General features: G+C 36.8%; 1 protein-coding gene and 1 long non-coding RNA gene across 3 annotated transcripts in view; one reads left to right on the top strand and one right to left on the bottom strand.

Annotated features, from left to right (window-relative positions):
- LOC140339951 (uncharacterized) overlaps positions 1 to 25,313 on the top strand; it is an 82,236-nt gene that overhangs the window by 56,160 nt on the left and 763 nt on the right. The window lies entirely within an intron of this gene.
- USP54 (ubiquitin specific peptidase 54) overlaps positions 8,471 to 25,313 on the bottom strand; it is a 45,544-nt gene continuing 28,701 nt past the window's right edge. For both annotated transcript variants that reach the window (XM_072424876.1, XM_072424877.1), the window contains exons 14-22: positions 24,184 to 24,323; positions 23,021 to 23,200; positions 22,018 to 22,137; positions 19,886 to 20,075; positions 16,831 to 18,152; positions 15,593 to 15,705; positions 13,100 to 13,240; positions 12,275 to 12,461; positions 8,471 to 10,371 (exon numbers count right to left, since the gene is read on the bottom strand). In XM_072424876.1, the coding sequence (XP_072280977.1) occupies positions 9,722 to 10,371; positions 12,275 to 12,461; positions 13,100 to 13,240; positions 15,593 to 15,705; positions 16,831 to 18,152; positions 19,886 to 20,075; positions 22,018 to 22,137; positions 23,021 to 23,200; positions 24,184 to 24,323 (3,043 nt within the window). In that variant the 3' untranslated portion in view covers positions 8,471 to 9,721. The remainder of the gene's footprint in view (positions 10,372 to 12,274; positions 12,462 to 13,099; positions 13,241 to 15,592; positions 15,706 to 16,830; positions 18,153 to 19,885; positions 20,076 to 22,017; positions 22,138 to 23,020; positions 23,201 to 24,183; positions 24,324 to 25,313) is intronic.

Below are 25,313 nucleotides of genomic sequence, written 5' to 3'. Positions count from 1 at the left end.
AAGTCCCCCCATTTATTCACCTCTAGTGCTCTGTGATTGGCTGGGGAAAGGTAAATCTTGATGACGTTTTAGCTGTCATCAGGGCTTACCTTTCCTCAGCCAATCACAGAGCACTAGAGGTGATGAATGGAGAGACTTGTCCTCATTTAACCTCTAGTGCACAGGGATCCCACAGTAACAGGAGGATTCCCACGGCTGTGCAGCTGTAGGAATCATCCTGTCATTGTTGGATAACCTGTAAAAAAATAAAAGTTAGTTACACAAATCACACACATTCAAAAAAATTACTTTAACATTAAAGCCTCTTTTTTTAGACATTTTTTTTTTACACACGAATTTGCAAAGTCGAATCCCGTGTTTTTCGGGTCGGGACTATGCGAATTTGAACAACCATATTTGGGTTGAATATAAGGAAAACCCGAAGTCGAACACCAAAACTAATAATAATGCCACCCTTACAGATAGTTCAAAAGATCACTGGTGTTACTGGTAACTGATCTGAGAGGGACAACTTGCTTATTGCTCAAAGAACCTCTAGCAACCTCTGAACCCTGGTTGAGAAACACTGGTCTAGGACCAGGCTTTACAAAGTGGACTGGACTAGGCAGTGTGGCTTCTGTAACTATTTGCCAATATATGCAACTAAAACTTCTGCTTTAACGTAAATAGTTCTTTTTTTTTTGCAAGCGTGCTGGTAGTTGTGCTGGGAAACCTTGTATTTTGGTAGCCAACAAGCAGGTCACCCACAAGCTGATGGCTGACAAATAGGCACCTAGTAGGTGGATGACCAGCAGATACCTGTCCAATAAACAGTCAACAAATGGATGGCTGCCCAGTGGAAAAGGTAGCAAGTAGGATGAAAAACACAAGTGGTGCTTATATAAATTATATAAAGTCATGAAAAGCAAAAAGCAAGGAACTCTTGCTAGACATTTATACAAAGCTAAAAGTGTGCCCCCTAATGAAACCAGTTATGTTTATAAACATATTGTGCCACTCAAGTTTGAATTTTTTTGAAATTTTGAAAATTAAAGTTTGGAATTTTTTGAATTTAATTCACATAATTGTAGATTATTTTTTTTATTTTTTTTTACAATGCCCAAAGATATGAAGGTGTGTAAGATTACTAATGGTCATATGATTGTGAAAAGAGGGCAAGACAATGGTACCTTTGTGTCAGAACAATACTTGTATCATTAATAGAAGGGTGACAGCACTGAATGGCTGTTCACAATGATTTCATGTTAAAGAATCACTACTTTAGATTACAAGGATCCATTCAGTGTTTTCAGGTAAAGCTGCAGCCTTAACAGCTCAACAAAATGCAGACTGGCTGTCGCTGTAGAAGTCAATGCAAGCAAGAAATCTGACTTAAGCTGAAGACTCTGAGCATGGTTGAACCACTTCAATGATCCTGAGTGTTTACTTTCTACCATTTCTTTACAACACTTTACATTTTCTTTCCAACATTATTTAAGTTTTTCTTTATTTCTATTATCCGTCTTTATTCTGTGTTTCTTTAAACAAACCCTCCACCATATGTTTCCCTGTGAAAGGGCTGATTGCGTACAGACACTTAACATAATATTGTGGCCACTTTTAGCGATTTTGTTTCGGTGGAAGACACGGCACATTCTCTTAATGAGGTATTGAGGCATCTGCTTTTCTAACTTCCTGTGAAGCATGAATGAAAGGATCACTAAAGTGTCTTATTCACATTCAGTCTCATTCTTTCTCATCCTTTTTATTTTGACACCCAGGGATAATCAGCTCTTTACACTGGCCTGCAGGCCGCTCTTGTCAGCGGACGACCATCACTTCAAGACAGAAGATGAGCTGCTACAGAAAAACTGCTGAAATCACCTTTGATAATACAGGCATACAATGCCCGAATAATAGGGGGACATTCATATCTGATAGCAAGCCCTTCTGATATTAAACGAGTAAATCAAGTGTCATGGGAAATGACAGAGGTTTGAGTTTTTCACTCTTTGTTAAAGAAGGGGAAACCTTGTTGTTGGGAGTTTTGGCATTGCAGCAAAAGGTAGAAATGGTTGCTGATGGACATTCGTCATATGGGGAGAGGAGATTTTGTTACCTAAGATTGTTTAATGGTAACTCGTGTCAGATCAGCCAGTGTAACTTTACACCTCAAATTCTAATGTGTTGGATTTAGTAACTTCTAAGCACAAAAACAAATTTTTTGATAAAGGGGGATTTTTAAGGTGTCATAGAAAACAAAAACATTTGTGTATTTTAAAACCTAATTCAATAATTTATTTCAACATATTTAAAACATTTATTAAAACAACAAGAAACATTCATGATATGGAGCAAGTATACAACAATTCCTCCACTAATAAAAAGCTCTTTCCTAATTTATGAAGGTTAGCACAAAGTGGCTCAACAAAACTTTCTTCTAAAATAATAGATCAGCCTCATACAGAGCCCCTCAGAAGTAATAGAACAAGGATAATGATATATATAAAAGACAACATACATATATCAATAGTATGAAACTTAGATAAACATCATCAATTTTATGTTCTCAGTCGTGTTGGATTTAGTTTGCATGAACATTGGTTTTAAATACATACATATTTCCCAATACTTCCTAATATTTTGTTTAAAAAAAATTTTTACTATTACAACAGGCTGGTTGTAATAGTAATAACTAAGATATGTCTGAAGATTCTTCAGTCTGATTTACTCTGTAAGGTATACTATACTCTTCACCTGAGTGTCCGATTGCTCCTCTGAATTAAATACAGTGTGCTTATATGAAAATAATGGGGCTGCCAATGTTGACCTATTGGCTTTACTATTTAGTATTTGACTTATTGCAAGCATGCAGACCAGGAGTGCTGGAGAAAAATTAGTCATAAAAAAGTCATATTCTGCACATCCCATACAAACTATTAAACAAAGCATGACAATCAAGTAACTAGCAGTTTCTATAGTATATGTAAAGCCAAAACTTTATGTTGTGTTCTATCTGGAAGATATACTTTACCTTCTTTTATGGGTGAAGAAATGCAACTTGTTGTTCAAGAAGAATGAACAGGTAACAGTTAATAGTTTCCAAACACAAGAGACTTAACCCACAAAAGCTATTGGGTTGTTAACATAGGATAAAATATTATTTGGTAAAAGACTGGTTATCTGTGCGTCAGTTGTAAAAAGTTACATATTAAAGTATCTTGGTCACTATTATGTTGTCATGGTCAAGAGATGTTTATTTTATCCTGATCTTTTTGTGTTTTTCTATTTGTATATGTTGTATTGTTATTGCACTATATTGTTACTTTATCCTTCAATTAGGGTATGCAAAAAAAAGACCCTTTAGGAGATTTGCTACTTTAGTGTTGCAAAAAAATCTTTCAGCAGAAAGAAAGACCTAAGAAATGAGAGTTTGAACTAAATGTGGAGTTGTGAGGAAAAGCCACCATCTTATTTTAGGCAAAATAATGACCCACATGCTTCACCATATAGAGGTTTACCATTGTTCTCTTATACTAGGGGAACACTATATGGTAAACCCAGCTAATAAAGACTCGAGAATGGAGAGCCAGCATCCAATATAGAGCAGAATACAGAATAAAGAGAAAGAACATCTTCAATGATCAAACTTATTACCTGTAATGAGTATAACTACTAAAGACACACTCCCTTAATTTTATTAATATAATTCACAGATTATTCAGCAGTACCAAGCCCTGTTAATGAGGAAAGCTTTTGAACTCCTAAAATATGTTGGATTTATATGACATAGGAGTCTAAAGTTGAATTTGGACCAAATGTTCTGATTTTGGTGCTTTCCTCCTTCACACTCAGTCCATACCCAAGTCAAGATCAGACTTTGGTTTATAACATTTGGGAGAGCTACCTTCTGCTCCCCACACTTTGCATAATCTGCTACGGCCTTCCATTGTACAGTTACACTTTAAGGCTGGAGACATCCAGGCAACTAGCTGATTTAAATGGAAGTCAGCCATAGCAGCTCCTGTTTTGTGTAGTTTCCTTTACGCATGACCAGTGGACGTTACACACTAGTTATGTGTTGTCCGTAGAATACTTCCATTAAATTTTGAACTTTGACTCTGGCTGCTCACCAATCAGATTTTAAAGCCATAAACTCCTCTTGTCATGGGGAATATACCATTATGCTGAATGGTGCTGCGGAGACAATGCAAGTATCACTAGTATACTTGGTGCTCATGTGTGGTGCACACTGCAATGAAGCATACAGACTAACTGAACAAATATTTAGCTCTAAGCTAAGAGACTTTTTGTATCACAACACTTACTGTGACTGTGTTGTTTATGGATGTACCTCTGCATTCCATTATTACTTGATACCAGTTTTATCTAAATTTATTTTTTACATTTCAGTTATGCATAGCAGCTGATTTGGCAAATTGAGTGTTTCAACGGTAGATTTTCATATTCTCATATGAATATTTTGGTTCTAACTTGCCAATAAGTCACTCTCTTATCTAGTCGCGTTCTACATAATATAAAAGAACAAAAAATCCTATAATATAAACGAAACCCCCTTGAAATGTAATGCTGATAAAAAAAATGATAAAACAATGTTACACTCTCAATAAAATTCAAGATAAGCATGCCTCTAAATTCTTACAACTGAAATAAATAGGTGAAGTATTCCTTGTTCATTGAAGTGTTAATTGTCTACTTTTTGTGCATTGTATAATTATTGTAGAATTGAGTGACATCTACTGGCAAGAAAAGAAATCTACAACTGGAAATCTTTTTGTCATTTGTAATATTTTTGTTTTCATCACATACTTACTGTAAGATAAGGTAAAATGTAAAATCTTTAATTTTTCCATCTGCATAATATGTTTTGGATTTATTGCCTTTTCTTTCAGCAATAGGGTCATTTTTATTCTCAAAGAATAATAAACTCTTCCCAGAACAATACTTAAGAAAAAAGTTTTGTATCAAATGTTTAGAAGAGGAAAGAAATTTATAACCAATGCTTTGTGAATAAATTATGGATTTGGAGGAATGGTCCTTTAAGTCCAGGACTATAAATTTCTTGTGTAGCAGTGCTGTTTGAAATTAATGTGATGCAAAAAGCGTTCAGCTGCATAAAATTTATCTGAGTTGTTTGAGATACTTTCTCTCCCAGTCATGCCAACATGGTGACTGACTGGTATCAGAGTACAAAGAGATCACTAATGTCACAATACAATACTCTGCTCTGACATTTGTCTAGTTTAGTAGCCCCCCCCCCCCCCATGCTGCATCATAAAAGGTCACTTGCTACCCCATACCCAGGGACCCTGATGGAGCTCTGAAGCAGTGAGTATACAGGGGTCAGAGACTGGACTGTCAGTTCTGGGTGAAAAGGTTATGGTTCGTAACCATTTTGTATAGATCGCTTCCTTGGGATTTTGTTATAAGTATTGACCTATTAACTATATGTAAAATTCATTACCCTAAACATGATACACCTGAACATAGGTAAGGTTTACCGCACATGTTACAATTGGATTGTATAGCCTCCATAAACGTACCAACAACTGCTAGTGCAAGGGCATACGTGATTGATTGGATAGTTTCCGTCTTCATATTATATATTTGTATGTATCTCATTGTATTTTAGATAAATGAAAAAACAATAAAATTGGATGACCTGCATGTTGTAGGTAATCATCTACTTGAGTAATCCTACTATAGTACAGTTTATGAAATTTTCCATTATGTGTCTCTGTGGCTAGAAGAAACTAGAGAAGAAAAGGTGACTTCTCAAGACATAGCTTTTTAGAGTGTGTGTGTGTGTGTGTGTGTGTGTATATATATATATATATATATATATATATATAATTTATTTGAATGGCGGTTCTGGCCGACACTTGGGGGAAAAAGTGCTATGAACACCTTTCCCCAGTAGTGGGTTGTAGGCACCATTTTTACAGCTGGATGTCACTTAGAGAAATGATGGTAGATACTCGGAGGGAGGAAGACAGTGCAGTCCTAACTAGTATGTGTATGCATTTTCAGGGAAAATGTAATAAAGACTTAAGAAATGTCCTTAAAAGAAAGGAAAATACAATAAAAGGATAGTATGTAAATAAATTTAAAGTTTAATGGAACACTGTAGGAAGGCAGAAAACTGTCAGGTCAAAAAGAAGAGTGAGCAAACTTGTAGAGCATTAGGTTCATTTGTAGATGATGGTCCTTGCAGAAATACCTTTAAACTGTGAATTGTATTTAAAGTGATACATTTACCTTTGAGAACTGCTGGTGTTTTAAAATAAATATTACAAAACAGTTGGGTCTGAGGATATAAAATCTGAGAAGTGGTAAAATTTGATTTGCTAGTAATTTACCACTAGATGTCTCTATCGGTGCACAATCCCACCATGGTCTAAAGAAAACATGAAGCCTGAGAAACATCTAGTAAAGGCTACATACAATACTATCTTAAACAGACATGAACATAGAAAACACCCCTACAAGGATCCTATGTAATGTACCACACCATAAAACAAAAGGAAGGATGGTGCACAACAGCTTACAATTTAGTGGAGTTGAGAACAACATGGGAGGATCTGGAATTCAGTGTTTGAATTGTATAGAGCAGTGTTTTTCAACCGCTGTTCTGCGGCACACTAGTGTGCCTTGAGAGATCTTCGGGTGTACCGTGGGAAATTATCCAATTTCAGTTAATTGGTCCCAAAATGATTTATTTACTGCAAAAAATTTGTATACCAGCGATGTATAGTGATAGGCAGAACCAAAAAAAACTCTTCCACTAGATGGCAGCAGGTAGCTAATTTACGTGTCTGACTTTTTGGTGGTGTTCCGTGGGATTTTTCTAATTGTAAAATATGTGCCGCGACTAAGAAAGGTTGGGAAACACTGGTATAGAGCACCATTCTCGTTGGTGTGTTTTTGTTGAATTACATATTCAAATGGCAAATCCCTGTTGGATGCTTTGTAAATGTAGACTATCAACCCCTGGTATCTATCTGGGAGGTTAGTTGAATATAAGGGAATGTAAAAAATATAGATGATACACAGCGGTGTAGCTACAGTGTATAGATGGAGTCCCGGTGTAATTGTGTATTAAACTTACTTTTGTGCAAGTGAATAAGTAGCAGCAAAACATATCAGTGCATCCCTTGTGGTTGTACATTTCTTGTGATATGCATTGAGACTTACCTGGGCTCTGGTGAAGAGACCCACATAGGTTTTTTTTTCATGTGTATCTAGCAACAACAGAACAAAAGAAGTTTGAGGTATTGCATTGTATGGTTTGGTGTCAATGAGCCCTCAATCTTTTAATAGCAAAAAATGTATCTGAACACATGCAATTCTGTGTGCTGTGATAGGCAGCCATTTAAAAATCAGTATGTTGTAACAAACAAAACCAAAAAATAGCTGATGCAGCGTTTGGTATAGCAGATTGTGGTACAGAAAAGCTAGTCATAACCTGAAGATTGCAATTTGGAGGCACAAGTAGGACTTAATGTAGTAGTTCTTCCGATCTGTCCTTTCTTTTCACCTAATATGAGATAAAGAAATGGAGGGATGCAAGGGAGATTTCTCAACACACAATATTTATCAATTGCTCAAATATTAATTTTAAAAACCCTGTTTTGTATTATTCACTATGTATAAACATAAATACCAACTCATTTATTGATATCAATCAGCTATCAATAAATTAGTTGTTTAAGAACAGTAGATTTCTACTTGAAGTGCACCGGTGAATATGGACATGAATGTACATACTTTTTACAAGCTGTAAACGATTTAAACACAAGCGATCTATTTAGCTGTGTGTAGAATGAAGTTTTTATTTCTCAAGGATCACTAAAAAGACACTAAAGCAGCTATTTTAACATGAGGGAACCGTTGACATACCTTTCACATCTTAAGGAACCCCTCCTATAGTTACTATATACACAGCTCAGGGAACATTCATGTGGTGGGAAGAATGTCACCCTTACAGATATATTTAAAAAGATTGCGGTTTGTGGTAACTGACCTGAGAGTCACAAATTGCTCATTACTCAAGGAACCCCTAGCAACCTCTGGAGGAACCATAGTTGAGAAACACTGCTCCAACAGCTTATTAATAATAATAACATTTTTATTAGAAGGCTGCCAGGTTTCTGCTCGCCACAGAAGGTAGATGAGATTTCTGTGCCTCTGTTGTAAATCTCTTTACAACCTTGAGATAAAGGATAGCTTAAAATGGTATTTACTGGGTACAATGCAGTCATGGCAGAAGTGTGCTTTGATAGTTAGTAAAACACAAAAACATGATGAAATAATGATATCCTGGCATAAAGTTGTATTACTGGATGAAATCCCTTGTTAATGTCAGATATATTCTTTATAGAACTTTCCCAACTTTCTTTATAGAAGTGATTTCCCATACAAATCTCTAAACGGATGTAACAAGAAATAAAACAGCCATTCAATACAGAAATACTTCTTTAGTCATAATAATTTATTTAATGTTTTCCAGGGTTCACATTTTCAGAGAAAATCAGAGTATTTTATATACTTCCCAAGTTATAGAAACAACAATAAAAAACAGTGCAGATGCGGTTTAATAGAACTATTTTATATATTTATTTGAAAAATACTTACAAAAGCAAATGTTTTGACACTAAAATATTTAATTTTTCTTCTAGCTGTTAACATCCGTGGGTTTAAGCATGCAGTGATAACAGTCATCTGGTATGAGCTTGCTACAATTTCCAGAGGGAAGGAAAAAGGGGTGGGCAGGTCTTTCTAAAGTCAACGGTGGCACTGCCCTCCCCTTCTCGATCTCCTTCCTTACAGTAGTCAAGATTTGTGCTTAACTATCTGCATGGTTAATGCTGGGTTTGCTTTTCAAATAACACTTCAAACTCCATTATTGACTGCATGCTGGTTTACTGTATTGAGTGCCACTGGAAGACCAACTGCACTAATGCATGGTCTGAACATAGATTAGACTCTCTACTGCCAGCGATAATGCAGGTTCTTTCTGGCAGAGAAAAAGCTATTAAGGTAAAGTCGAGGGAGGAGCAAATATTAAACTATACACCCTGTAGGACTGCAGTGCATGGGTTACTGGAAAGATCCTTTGGTCGCAGAGACACCAAAAGGGAACCAACACATAACTGAAAACAGTTTAGTTTACTCTAATTACCACCACTGCAACATAGAACTATTGCTAACTGAAGCAGGGTCTGAAAGAGCAAAGGCAATGGTTTCCAAAGAAGGTCTAAGTTTATGCGCTTCATTTCTGATAGACGATCTGTACATGTTACCTCTCTCTTTGAATCATATTATTGCTGGGTGAGCACCATACTGACAAAGTAGAAAATGCGTTATTGTTCTCACTGTATGTTAAGTGGAAGAATGATTTGTCAGCAATTCACACACCTGAAGTAGCTGGATGATCATACACTGCTGAGAGACTTTACCTGCTAGCTCCAATACTTGTTTACAGCAAAGCCTTCCTGCACCAGTTTGGCAATCTAAAGTAATACTTAGGAATTCCAAATCTTGCTCACAAATCTAGCACAAAGGGACTTTCCACAGGCTTAAAGGTGTTAAGACGAGACTGGCGATAACTCTACACACTAATATCCTTTAAATGACAAAGGCTTGGATCAAGAATGTTTGATGCAAGTCTGGCAACTTTTTCTTTGCAAGGTAGACTTGCTGGACTGCTATATAATTGCATTTACCTGCCATGCCTATGAAAGGCAGAGGTACCTCTCCAGCTGGTTGTACCGTACATATCAGTGGCGGATGAAAATGTCCGATGTGGGGAGTAGGCCGGTTGTTGCCTTCTGACTCCCACTGGAGCAGCCAAACTCTTCTGTCTCCAGTCTTCCTCTGGTGGCATGTCCACTCTTTTTGGACCCTGAATTCTAAGCTGCGGAGCAAAAGCACTTCCCCATGTGTCTCCTCTCCCGACGGAGGAGCTTCTTGGCATTCTTAAGGTGCTGTATTCTGGATTTGGAGGTGGTGGCCTATGATGCACTGAGTAGTTGTCAAAGTCTCTGTAAGTAGATGGTGGCTGGAAGGGGCTGTTTCGCAAGCTTCTGCCTGGAGAGCTCAAGAAGCTGGAATTTACTGCATGTTGTTCAGCTCTGTTGATCTGCATTGGCTGTCCTGACCACTGGTGGTAGCTGGGAACACTCTGTTCAGTGACTCTGAGCTGCTGCCACGAGTCAGGCGAAGACCTTTGCAATGTTGAGAATAGGCTAGGAGCGTTCTTAGGAGCCCTAGGAAGAGTTGCATAGCTCAATGCCACATCTGAGCATTCGTTACCTCGGATATTTTCACTCCTGTCAGGCATAGCCAAAATGTTTTGGACGTTCGTGTCTCCTTAATTGTTCAAAAATATAAATAAAAAAAAGGGATTAGGAAGACTTACTATTAAAATGTAATCTACTCCTGTTTAAACTACTAAAAGTCATTTTATAATAAAACATAAAATGTAAACTGTATTAATAAGGCAGTTAAAAGGACATGTAAATACTATTCTTACACAAGGTCCAGTTAGGTCCATAAATATACTGACCAACCCTGTAATTAGTCAAGGTATGAATCAAGTAGGAAAGAGACAGGGATTTTTTGGCTGCAAATTAAGGTGTATTTTTCAAAAAAGTAAAACATGAGTGACACATATTTCATTACATCAGTGTGAGAAAGGCACAGCAACTTGCAATAGACTCAATTATTAACAAAACTAAAAGCAGTGTGAAAAACATAATATAGGTTCACTATTCTTAGATTTCACAACACATGAAAAAACCCCAAAATGAGTAATTTCCATAGCTTTACTTTTATTATATTGTTTGTAACCTTTATTTGTTTTTCAATCAGATTTAAGGAGTTACATATAAATTATTATTATTATTGAAGGTTAAAAATACCCAATGCCCTTCAAGAGTCAAAATATTTTATTCTCTTTGCTCTCTTGCAAGGTGGGGGTTATTCCAAAGTAGATTAGAACTTTTACAGTCTACATAATTTTAGGCTGATCCTATACAGCTTTACAACTTATGCAGGAGAAGCAGAGTTGGGTATTCAGGGTTACTGGAAAAAGAGCATAGCTCCAGAGCACATGGTAGGGGTATATATTGGGTGCACCACCATAGTACAGATTGGTTAGCAAATTCCCATTTAGCAGTTGCACAGCCAAAGTGCTGCAACTTCAATGCCATAGAAGTGGGACAGACATATTTCTTTCATCCATAGACAGCTGCACTGTTGTCAATTCAATACTGGGTTGGGCTCACATAGTAACTTTAGAGAGGGAAATTATTTTTAGGCCCAATTATTTATAATCTAAATGGGAGAATGTGTAGAATGCGTAAAAGTATAGGGGGTTGAGAAAGATTTTAGCACCCCAGCAATCTCATGCTGTGCAGAGCTAGAATTAAACCCCCAACACAAAGATTGTTCAACCACTGCTACATTCCCTCAAACATTCCTTTGTAGAAATCAATTACTGCCAAAAGTGAATGTTTTAGGGAATGTCAGATTCCCTGTTTTATAAATAGAGCCCTAAGTGTTTTTATATTACCCTGATTTGTTAGGTAATTCTACATTTGGCAGGCAGGATAAACTAACTGTTGGGAATGGTTTAGAAAGTTTAGAAACTCGGCAGATTATGACAAAGTAGGAATACTTTTCATTCCATCCAAAGGTTTATTGATCCTGCCATCACCATCGACAGAAATTTAGCATTGCTATCAATTGGATAGGAGAAAAGGATTTTTCTTTTCATAAACTTTACAGATTATCAAACTCTTCAAAAAGCTTGCTAACTTGTCCACAGGCCAGGGGATGGAAACCCTTTTTTTGCGTGCATATAAAATAAAAATTGTGCAAGGGGTTTTATCTTACTGATCCAAATCCCAAAAGAAAAACGCCACCGGTTGGGTGATGTAGCTTATGTATCCATAATGCAACAAACATATTTGGGTAGATTAACCATTTAAAACCTGACCTCCTAGGGAAGAAGGCCATTATGCGAATTGCTCCCATGTCACTATGTGCTGAAAAAAAATAAAGATTATATACAACTAAAACAATGTCGGACACCTGTATCTCATAAAAATGGTATACACAAAAAAATAAGGCAGACTATATAAAGCTACATTAGACAGCACAAAGGAAATAATGGGTAAAGCAAATGGTGTTCAATGAAGAAACATTACCATAAGTGAAGTAAGCCACAAAACCAAGAGAATCAACATGCAGGAAGGTTATGTGCAATTACCTGGTGGTCTGTGTGCCTCACCCACCATGCTGGGCGCCAGTACCTCATGAGATGGGTGCTGTATCTGGGTTGGGTAGTGCTGGGGTTCATAGGATAAGACAGAAGGATTGTGGGTATAGGGGTAGGAGGAGGAGCTGTGAGAGCGATGACTGCTGTCCACAAGCGGTTTCCTCTCATTGGATGCCTCCTTTTAACAAATAAAATAGAAAGAAAATACACCAGTAAACAAGATGATTAATGTAAAGCAGGATAACTTACATTTGTAAAACAATAACTTGCATTACATGGAAGGATAACACATGGCTAAACATCCGACACTGCAAGCTAAAGGCACGCACCTGCTATCAATGTGCAACACAGATACTTGGTAACAAAATCTCATGAAAACAATTTCAACCCCTCAGGTAAATCATTGCTAGCTTATATTATACAGCTACAATTTAAACCCATAAAGTTTTAATAACATGTGCCATAGTCCTGAAAGTTCTGCATGCATGCATTTTTTTTTTATTTGCGATTTCAAAGTGCTGACTAAAAATGTGTGTTGCTTTTGGCATCAACTTTTCTTTGTATCTCTTAAAGCCCTACATTTTACTTGGCTGATAGAGGAAACAAAATACCATTGGCATACATGCCATGCCAGCTAGCTTTCCCATTAGAGTTAGCAGCTCTGTACAGAAATTCAGAATAGGAAGTGCGCTACCTGCCAAATGGAATAAGAGAAGATGATATGATTTCTTTCTGTAGACAATATTACTTTTTTTTTTTCAATGTGACAATGAGATAAGCCAAATAAAGATTTTATAGGAAAAAAATGGTACTTACAAAGCTCTGAGAAGAGACCAACGTCTCTTCTCTTCCAGAAATGACTGTTCCACTGAGGCTCCTTGCAAGCCGCCGAAAGTTCTCTGCGCTGTACAGTTCATCGTCCTCGTGTTTCCTGCTTTGGTCTCTAACTTGAGTGACCTGCAGGTACAAGCACAAAATTTTACAAGTGGCAGGCCTATTCACTGTCTCTCTCGAGTAATGTAGTGACATGTAGAAAGTAATAGATACACATTTTTATTTTCCTAAATCTGACACAGGCAGACATGGTACTTTAAAAAGTACCAGCAACATTCTGACCGCTGTTCGCTGTTGCCAGGACCAGAACTTGGCTATCAAGAAGCAGTATTATCTACTGGCTTTTTATAACTTGTGAGGAGTCCAGCAGTTATGAAGTTTCAAGTATCACTACTCTTATTTGTGCAGACAGAGCTCTGCAGTTACTGAGTAATGATATGCTCCTAAAAATTAGCTAAGATTCTAGGTGATCCCATTAGAGTGTTCAAGAGATGTAAGAAGTTAGCGCATGGTTTTATCTAAAAATATTTTTAAAAACAAATGAAAAAAAAAAAACACTGCTTCCTGTAAAATCTTGGTCTATAGTGGCCGGTGGACTAATGTTTCTTATATCCAGAGACAGCTTTTAAATGTTGTTAGTTACGCTGCACAAGCTAGGACAGGTTCATGTTGAGAAATGATCCCACTATCTAGTGGTATAGGAAGTAGATATACCACCTAACTAAATGTTAAATGTATTTTAAGAATCAAGGTTAAGATACAAAAAAAACTAAACATCCTGCATATATTACAATAAGAAGACCCAAGGTACCCACATTGATGCAATAAGTAAAGAGGTAGTAATTTGATGTTACAGTTTTATTTTCCCCAATGAAACCTATATTCTTCAAGGAGTCCAAAGATGAAGTTTCACACTCAATTCCAGCATAACTAATTTAAAACAATATGCTTTTCCAGGACCTCCATAAATACTAGCAAACAGAAAAGGTCAATTGTCATTTAATGCAATTGTTAGATTGTTTCTCCTCCTCCTTAGCCTGATGATGAGAACATTTATGCAGTCACTGGTAAAAAACTGACAAGCCATATAAATGTAAGAGCAAAACAACTTTCCTGAACTTCACTCAAACAGAATGTTTTTTTTAATTATCTGATTGCTAGGACCTACATACGCCCAGGAACCACTCAAAAGAATGCAGAGATTTACAATTACTAGCTACAGACACAGAATTCTGAAGTGCATGGATTGACAGTAACTTTGAGATGCCTCAATGGAATACTGGAAAGAAACATATTCCATTATACACAAACCTAAAAAACATGTGATTATGGTAGGGCCAATAAATTGTGAGCTCCTCAGAGATTGTGATGCGACTGTGGAAGCTTTGAGGAAGAGGTCAGCTTCATATAGATGCAAAAATAAATCTTTCAATGCATTTCCAATAACACTGTAGGATAAAATTCCAAAAACATGTAGAACATGATGGCTAGAAGATAAAGGAACAGCTGGAAGAAGAAACAAAAAGCTACCATATAGACGTGAACATGGCTAGAAACACTTTTGTGTTTGGCCATTCATAAAAGTGGTGGTTAGCATTTCAATAACACTATTACTTTCCTAATACTGCAGCATTTATAAAGTAGTGTTTTTTTTCATAAACCCTTATCACCGCTTAAAAAAGAAGCACAATAGAAGTGAACAAGTTGTATTCGTTACTCTAAAAAATTAAGTGGATCAAAGCACTAATTGCCACTGTCAAAATCTAAACACACTGTTAGAAGTCTGCTGTTATACAAGTGTCAATCAGATACAGAAAAGCATTCTGTCTGTGTCAAGTGCAGGAAAGGTATATTCGCTTTGTTTTATTTCCTCAAAAGCATTAAGGATGGCACCACACTGCGATACTTCCACCTTTTTGAAGCTCCTGAATGATTTCCCAGAAGTTACATTATCAACTTTCAGCCTCCACCAATGAGTCTCCTCTACCTCACATTGGTTGGAGATGAAGCACACTATCCCAAAACTCCTTCTGAACCCTACAGTCTCATTACTCATGGGAAGGAACCCCACACACCGCTGCATGTCCCCCAGGACAGGAGATAACTAAGAAGGCATGGTTAGGGGAACAACTAAAAGTTGTTATGGAAGGAAGCTTCGGATCCCTTGTAGGCTTTATGAAAATAATTTTATAACAAGTAAAAAAAAAGTCACTTTTTCATAAAAACATACAGGGCAGCAAATTCTGGAGATCCACAGACCAACAAAAAACAATAGTGTAAGCAGAATCTATGTGTGTGTCTATGTGCCATTTGGAAATATCTGTTTTGACTCATAAAAATTATATCTAGCACCCAACTTCCTTGCTCTTTAATGATGAATCCTTTATTTAGGTTTATTTTGTAGATTATGTGACCGTAAGAATTCATAGCACACAACAAGGTCACCGATTCATCATTCAATCTTTCTCTGTTTACCTTGGACCCAGGTGAATGTGCGGTTCCACAGAGACTGCGCTCTAGCTCTGCTGTTGGAGTCCGTGACAGACCTCGGCCAGCGACTTGCTTTCTTGCAGATGTATTGTCCAAAACTGAAGGTGGAAAACAAAAGCAATGAATTAAACAATTATTCCAGACCTAGGGTGGCAAATTCTTATGCCATGCCCCCTAGTGGTCATATATTAGACTGAAGAGCAACTGTAAAAGTATTATGTCTAAGAACACAGCAAGTGCTGACCCTGTCAAGGTATTGCCTCAGTTGTACTGAAAACCAATGCAATGTTGTAAGCTCTGCACAATCCTGCTCTGCTGTATTACAGAACACTGCCTTTATTATCTACAAAGGGGAGGGGAGAGACACTGTTCTGTAGTCCTGCAGGGAATTTCTTATGATTTCCCAGCAGCAAAGTAATATATCAGAGTTGAGATTTATAAAAAAAAAATATAAGCAAATGTGCACATATGCACATGAAGAGTTCACTGAATGTTTTTTTAATGGCCAGACATACAGTCTAATTATCCCTCCTAGCAGCCACCAAATGTCATTTATAAAGCATTATAAAAATGTAACTTTCTATACCATAGATTTGTGTGTGCCATTTGAAAAATGTGAGTTGTGCTGCTTATCTATTCTAGCTGTATATGAAGCATATATAGGATCTGTTAGAGTACAGAGTAAACAATGTTTAATACCTAAAGACAAATCAAGAACTCCAAATGGCAAAGTTTTGTGGGCTAACAAGAGATTTTATGCACACTTGCAACAAAAATGACAATTTGTGTCATGGGTCCTACTATAAGTGTTTTACTTCCACCGAATCAGTTGAATAATATATTTATATTACTTTAAATATTTCAATCATGGTGTGCAAACGTAGCAATTAGCTCAGTTTTTATTGGTACAACAGCTACCACACTAAGACCTCGATTACATGACCTGCACATGTGGAAAGCACAGGTATTAAAGAAATTCCATTCCCGTCTCCTATATCTTTCAGAAGATGTTACCCAAAATCTGTTCTACACTGCTTTTAGTGAAATCTCCATAAGACATTACAGAGTGTAAAAAAAAAATTAATTCTAAAAGGGTCTTAGGTCATCTTCGTAACAATGTAAATTACATGATTAGGCAACTATAATTCTGCAAACAATTATCTATAAACCACAACCTTGTTTTTACAAAGAAGATACAGAAATAAAAAGCTTAATGCACTCACATGGTTTTCCAAATGTCTGTCTTGTATGCTCAGCTCTCCACTGCATATTCCTATTGCCTGGACAAGACTGCAGACTGCTGTTATACAAGGCATCCAGTTCAGAAATCTCTTGTTTAAAATCCTGCTTCCACTCCTGGCGTAGATCAAGGGAACTCTTGGACAGTCCATATCTTATGGGCTTTCGACTGGGGGACAAACTTGTGTAAGCAGGGTATTCCACATTTGTACCCTCCATTTGGGGGCTGTAATATCGGCTGACATTATCAACCCACTGGTTTGTGGGCAGAGAGGCAGGCAAATGGACAGTGCTTCCAAATTTCACCTTCTTCTCTGCTTTGTAGTAAGACTTCCCCTGGTTACTGGAGTCAGCATCGGATTCTGGGGAAGTGCTTGTTTGATCGGTACTGACGGATTTATTCTCTTGGCATATCTGAGGTTGTGGATTACACTCTGTATCTAGAAGATTTAATGAATCTTGAATTTGATCCCCAATTGAAGGCTTTGACTCAAAACTGTCAATACCTGTAAAATTCACACCAAAACTACTTCTTTTTGGTGAACTCCCTTGCAGTCTTTGGAACTGCTCTGCCAGTGAGCGCACTAACCCTTTACTTTTAGGTGCCTCAACTTTGCTTGGCTCAGAGATATTCAACTCTGGTTGTTTATCTAATAAGGTATCCTGGCTGTTTGTTCTAGATGATGTATTGGCTGGTTGAATAGTGAAACCTGTTGAGCCAGCTGGAGAAACTGGAGAAGCGACACTGGAGGAACCAACTTTGTCCTCGCTTACATGAATTTCTGTACTGACAGATTTGTGACAATAAGTTGGTGGGTTGCTTCTGTCCGGAGACTGCACTTGTGTGCGGCGTGCCCATGGAAATAACAATGATGGTAAAGAGCCAGATTTAATGCCATTGAGCTTCATCTTCCTGAGAGTAAGGAGACCATCTTTAGCTTCATGCTCCTCAGCCACCTTACCGTTATCAGGACTTCCATTGTTACTTCTTTCACCCTTTTGCTTTTTGTTATAAGGGTCTGGGCTAGAATCCTCTGTTCTCACCATTTTATCAGCCGTGCTTTGCACAGACTTTGAGGCACTCTCTGGGGAATTTTGATCAGTAGGAGCACAATAGTTTGAAAATGTTTTGCTACATGGGCAATGCTCAGAAGGTGACAAGCTGGAAGACTCAGCAGACGAAGGAAGCAACTCATGGCTAGAGGCGAACGAGTGTGTTAATGGAGAAGATGCAAAGTCCTCCTTTGTGTTTGTCTCCGGCATTATCTGTCGCTTCATTGGAATTTTGTCCGAGATAGTCTGGTCACTGCAATTAAATGTATTGGGAAATTATTTACTTAATTTACTTACTAGGAAATAATGGCTGAATACGAGGAAGAGATATCTTGTAGGTCTTTCGGATAAATACTATTGCTGTAGCAAATTACCTAAATTACTTTACCTAGCCAGCACAGGGTCACTTTGCATGTAAAAGCATATTTGTAAAAGAGGGAATATACTTAACTTCTCAACAGCCAGTTTGTTGAAAATGACACTTCACTGTGTCCTGCCACAGCGACTATTCCATACTTGGAGTACCTGCTCCTCTGCCACACAGTGTGGTTTCTCCTGACGGCTTGTATGTCACTGGATGACATAGATGTATGAGGCAGTAGAAGAAACTACTTTGTACTACAGGGAGACAAGTAGCTGACCATCTAATTGGCCCAATACTTGCAGCAGAAGAGGTGACATTTCATCAGAAATGGTAAGTATATTCTTTGCTTATACAAATTGCCCCTGTACTGACCGAGTGACATTATATGTGACAAGTACTGAAGGAAAATGTCATGGAGACATAGTGATGGGACAATAAAAAGTGAAATTTCTAAATCTGTACTGCAATTAATTCTACCCAGTGATGAAAAATTATACCAGAATTAAAGAATAGGACCGGATATAATGAAGCAACACTGATGGTTTTCACTTTAAATAAAATCACTAAGCCATTCTTTCAAATGGTTTAAGGAAGAGAAAGTCCTACAAGATGTCATTTTCCTATTACTGGGTGATTTTTCAATCACACTGAATGTAATTGAGAAATCTAGATTAAAAAAAATGAAACAATGGTTAGCAGATAAAATTAGTTAAGCTTGTACAACTTTCAACACAATGCAAGAAACATCAATACGACCAAGCCGTAACAGCATTAATGAAGACATGGCCTTTACTAGCTGATATGTCCGCTGATTTCCTACAGCTTGACTGACAATTTTTTTTATACTTTACTGTTTGTTGTAAATGGGGGTTAAAATTTCTATATAAGTTTTATGACTGATGCTGAAGGCTCAGAAAAAAATGTAAATGCAAGTTTGGTGTCTGCATGTGTGCTTGGGTTTCTTTATAATATAAAAGAAAAAAACTTTACTTTACAATTTTAAATTTACTTTGTTCATATACAATGATGGTGTTATTCTTTTCTTGCAATTGACTTGATGCTAAAGTTAGGGTTAGAATAATGGACTGACGTCTATTCTTTCCTGAAGTCAGCCTTAATGGTAGTCTTCAGTTTACTCCTCTAGCACTGCATTAAAATGCTTTACTTGGTTCACATAACAGCCATCCCCTCAGCCCTCACCTAGTGTGTTACTGTATTCGGAAAAAAATGTCTGGTTGTAATAAAACCGAAGTTGGAGAGGAAAAAGCCACAAGCAGGCCATATTCAGTAGAAAATGATGGCCTTTTTTATGGTATATTTATGTTCCCAAATACAGTTAAACTGCCATTTAAGTTTAGGTTTTCTTTTGAATGGATGTTAAACAACTCTTAAGAACAACAATTGACTTCATCAGTGTTTCCTAACCCGCCTTTGTCTTACCAACAGTTCCAATTTAATGGATTTCACACAGGAAGTTAAACTAGATCGCGGTTATATCAAGTACTCCACTTTTGCATATGTGAAGTTCCCTGCGAAATACGCATTTTTGGTAGGACTTGAGAACAAGTTTGGGAAACACTGCACTGAATTACTCCTAATAAAGGAAGTTTCATTGCAGCTACCTGGTAGATTGATTTATAGCTCCCCCTTGTGGTGAGGGGTAAGCTGGTGGCAGCGCTTGAGGAATTGTCGGCAGCAGCATGTGGTCCTGGAGACTTCGTGCTTTTCGTAAACACATTTGCAACTTCTTATCTGCTAGGGCTCTGCAGTGTGTGCTAGATCTGGCATCATGCATGGCAAGTCTGAATTTAGCTAAAATGCAAAAGAAAAACATAGCAGAAACAAATGCACGCACACAAACCAAAATATAAAAAAGAAAAAACAGGATGCATAAAAGAGCAGAACATGGGAACATGCAATACAGAGGAAAATAAGTAATGTGTTTTTTTTTTTGTTTAGATCATTAACAATGGACATTTATGTAAGCAATGCACCCTAAATATGTTAATGCATATAACTCAATTGATATGAATCCAATTTGACCGGCAGTGGGAACAGGCTCATCAATAATTGCATACCTTCCAAGAAAAATAATAAATGAATAAGAAAAGAAAAGTGAGATAATCGTCTAAACCTACTTTCCAACAGGGACATGTGCAACTTGAAATTTTAAAATCATTTTATTTTTTTTAATCCCAGATGAAATCCAATTTATTTTTAAGAACTGTAAACAGCGGAAGGAATAGTGTGATGAGGCCATTATCTCACTGGGAGGTATGCAATTAGAATACAAGGATAAAAAAAAAAAATACATTTCACTGACTTTTGTCAAATAAGAAGACCACAGAATTGGATCTTTTCTAGGTGTAGAACTAAAAAATATAACTGATTTGCAGTATACTAACCAACAATTTTGTTGAACTTTGGCTGTAACATTCCTAAGCCCATCTAGTAAAAATTAAAATCTTCACCTAACTGCAGCAATTTTGTTACGTGGAACTGCTATGGCTCCAGTAAACTGAAGGCTATTACTACGAACCCATTAGTAAAAAGATCTGTAGATGAGAATAATAAATGTGATCCTGGATTTTTTGCACTATGAAAAGGTGTGACCTTGGCACTGAACAACCAGATCATTTAGATATGTCTACAAACATGTCAAAGCTGAACTAAGTGAAATATCACAGTTGACATTTCTGACCTTCTGACAATGCTTGTTATCTGGCTGCCTTAGTGTTTGAGTGACACACCTTTTGTAACTGGAGAAGTCAAAAGATTTTATCTGTATACTTTTAATGCATCCCTAACCATTAAAGGCACTGGATAGGCAAAAAAAAAGCCTGATATATTATAAAAAAAAAAGCCCAAGAAAGGTTTTAAAGGGTCACCAGCTAGCTACATGGACTCTCTCCGAGACCCAGAGATATCCTTTCCTGTTCTAATCACTCCAAGAAAGACTCACACATGCCTGCTGCAGAAAAGGTTTTGCGACAGTATGACATTTCCCCACATAGTAAGTGAACATGGATACTGGAAATCCTTAGTGTGAAGTAGCATAAATGTAAAGCTGGGCCCTCAGATGTCTCAGAACAAGGATAAAAGTGGCCAATGGGCACAACTCCCAAGTAGGTGATTTATGCCCTATTTAGAGTGGAAATATTTTACCTGGACAAATATTTGAGAAGTATACAATGATACCAATGTTGCATCTTGTAGGTAACCCTGACAAAAAACTGTTTTGATTCTGCATACTGACAAAATAGTGGATCCCAATGTTAACATAAAGCCTCCTATTAGATATTTTAGGATTATGATTTTAGGAGAAGTAAAGCTACTGGTGGTGTGAAATCCCACAGCAGTTTCATAAATTTGGCCTAGTAACTGAACAATGCCTGACCTTCAGTGGAGAGGAAAAAAAGTAATTAAAGGCCCTTTCTGATCCAAGTAACAGCCAGATAAAAGAGCTGTTTTGTTAAACTTGTCACAAGAAAAATAATTGGAACCTAGAGCACTGTTTCAATCCCGCAAAGCCTCTTTGTAGAAACACGGGCAAAGCAACAAAAGCAAGAAAAACAAAGCAATGGAGTATTTTGGGTTAACAGCAAACTGCAAGGATTCTGTTGAAAAAAAACAAAAAAATCAGAAAAACAAAAAGGTCACCTTTTACAGCCAATAGCTGAGCCACAACATGTTAAAGCATGCCATGTTAAACAAGACATAAGGAAGACTTGAGCATTGGTTATGAGTTACTTACAAATAGCTTCATTACACAGTGCCATGGCTGTACTGTAATCCCCCTTCTGCTCCAACCTCAGTGACTGTTCAAAGACGGAATCTGCCTCCTGCATGGACCGCTCAAAGCTGTCACTCCTTCCTGTAATAGCCACACAGAATTTACCTTTTCTTATTTCCTTCTTATGTGGCTTACACACAATAATAGAGCCTTCCATCAGCTTTTTTATAGTTGCTATGGCCACAGGGAAAATGTTGGAAAGCCTCTTTGGAGATGACCACTTAGCAACTTAGTTCAGCAAACCCATGTTGTTTTTTTTTCTCTTTTGGAAAGCCCAGCCACAATGGGTGCCAACAACTGCCAAGCACAGCTGACATTTGGCTTTATTCTTTCACCATTTTGAAAACAAAGACCTTGAAATATCGAAATCACCCTTTAGATGAGAAAGACTTATGTACTATATCGAAAAGCTATTTGTTTACATTGTATCGAGTTGTAAGCTGAACATAACAATGTTATATAGGGCTATGGCACCCGACTCTACTACATTTTTTAAGGTAAACTTTTTCACACATTGGCTATTGCCATTTAATATTGGATTTGCAAAAAGAATAGCAGTAATAGCAACATAACTATATATCTTTAATGTAGTCTTTATTGCAGAAGTAGAAGACACCATGTAAAGGCCCCTCTGTAGAGTGAGGTCCTACTAAAACACATGGGTGAATTAGTTTAAAATATGCAAGACAATGTGTATGTGGGAAGGGTGCAATACAGCCCTAAAAGAAGCCCCAGTGTAATATAATAACAGTGTGGCTGGTAAATACATTCCAGATAAAGCAATTGAGACCTCTGATTTCACTACAAAACTTTTATAGACTTTAACTTCGGTCCTTTTGATAGTAAGAATAATAAATATTGGGCAATTTCACATTGTTCACAAGGCAACACAAAAGTACTGTAAATAAATTCTTTTTAGTTTATTACAGGCACACAAATGCATATAAAGAATGCAAAAAATTACCCTGATTCTGTAACTCATCCAAGTCTAAAAAGCGCCGGGGTCGTGGATTGAAGCCCATTGCAGCCTCAATTTCCTTTTCCCTTTTCCATCGTATCTCCTGCTCCCTGGCCCTTCTCTGTACTTCTTCCTGAAGTTCATCTAGCTCAGTCTTTAATGGCACAGGATTTTCTGTTGCTGTAACTGTAATGTCAAAATTTATTAACAAAGTTCCTCTTGCTTTATGATGAGAATAGCCTAACTCAAAAGGAGAGTGAAAAAGCAATGATTATGTAGTAAGTCATGGCAGCCAGCCAATTATACTTAAATTTATGAAATCAAATTGCTTGCAGTTTTATAAATAAAAATAAAATTACCTGGCGTTGGCCGGGGTATTTATTTATTGCAATCCTATATTATACAGGAAAAGGAATCAAATAAAGCTATAGTGATTTTTTTGTCTACGTTGTTTGTTACGTGTCGTTTCATTTTTTTGCCTTTCATTGCACTCGGCCAATTGCCTTACATTTTCTCAAAGGCATTATTACAGGCCAGAAATATGTAACAGTCCAAAAAAAGTATGTAAAAATATAAGCAGAAGGCACACTGTCACTGAGCAATACATACACACACACACACATGCAAATATACCTCTGACACATACCATAGCGCTGTACAAAGATCAGCGGTGCACTCAAATGATTCTCAGTTATATGTCTAGCAGTTTGGTTGAAATGTGTCGATGCTTTTCCTAGTGATGACATACACACACACACACACACATATACATATATCTATATATATATATATATATATATATAACATACATCCAAATATAGCTCTGACATATAGCATAGCGCTGTACAAAGATGACTGGTGCACTCACATGAGTCTCAGTCATATGTATAGCAAATTTGGTTGAAATGTCTCCATGCGTTTTCGAGTGATGGTGGAACATACATACATGCAATTTTATATATATATATATATATAATATATATATATATATATATAAAAATACTGAAAAACATAATAGTCATTCCATAAGTAATTGCACAAAATACACAAAAATACTAGGTTAGCAATGCAGTTCAGTACATTACAAAATAAATGACAGTACATTATAAAAATATATTATACTCTAGTAATGAAGGTGTAATCCAGAAGAATGCATTTGTTTGACTTACCAACATGTGATGGATGCACTTTCACCCACACACTGGAAGCAGAATCCGCCATATCTAATGCACTGCTGCTCTGAGACTTTGGAATGCTTCGCCAGGTAGGAGCCGGAGCTGTACCGGGACTTTTCCTTGAGTGATATTCCCTTTAAGAGAGGGAATCATAGTGTTAAAATTACTACTCATTTGTTCTGTTATTTAGTGGCACTGACACTTTTTTAATTGTTTAACAAATACCACTAATCCACTTACACATTGGTCTTTATCCAAGTTAATAATACCTTATTTATCCTACCATAGGTATAGTGCACAGCTAAACAAATCATGGTAAAAGTTTCAGCCCATCCAATAAATAATTAGGGATAATGGATAATAAAGGAAAAATTGTTCCATTTCCAGTCACCTCTCCCTAGCTTGATGACTGGTGAAATCATTCTATTGCTTTGTACTTTTGCAAGCATGGAGGGTGGATTTTGTTTTTGCCTTATGAGGCCTGAATAGTTGAAATCAACCATCTTACCTGCACTACTGTTTTTAATAAAAAAACAAAAGCTGCAATAAACCAATTTTTTTACTTTAATGTTATGCTCCCTATATCATTCAAAGACTCCAGTGGCAACATCCAGCTCCTATAGTTCTTTTGCTCATCCTGGAAATATGATGAAACAGTGAAAATCTTATATCTTATAAAATAAATATCCATTTTTATTATTATTATTATTATTATTATTATTAAACAGGATTTATATAGCCATCAGAAATAGCTGTACCCTCTGATAGTGTTGGCCAGAAATGGCATACAAAGTACCTAAGAGATAAAAGAAACTGACTGAATGTTCAAGTATCTACAAAAAACAAAGTTGGGGGAAAACTCCTTCAACAGTAAATACAAATAAACAACAAATGGAAAAAAATCTAGACTAGTAAAACAGCAGGATAATTTTAAAATAATAATTAAAAAAAAGATACTGAAATAAGTGAATATAACCAAGTGGGCTATAACTTTCTGCTATTACTGGACCGTCGCATGAAAGTCATATAAGCACCTGAAGTAGATATCTGAAAAACATGTTTGTTTTCACTTTTTTTTTGCAAATCTTTATTGCATCTCAGTGCTGATGATATACTGCAGGTAC

Source organism: Pyxicephalus adspersus, chromosome 10 (assembly GCF_032062135.1).
Source record: "Pyxicephalus adspersus chromosome 10, UCB_Pads_2.0, whole genome shotgun sequence".
NCBI lineage: Eukaryota > Metazoa > Chordata > Amphibia > Anura > Pyxicephalidae > Pyxicephalus > Pyxicephalus adspersus.
This window is presented reverse-complemented; position numbering and strand designations above follow the sequence as displayed.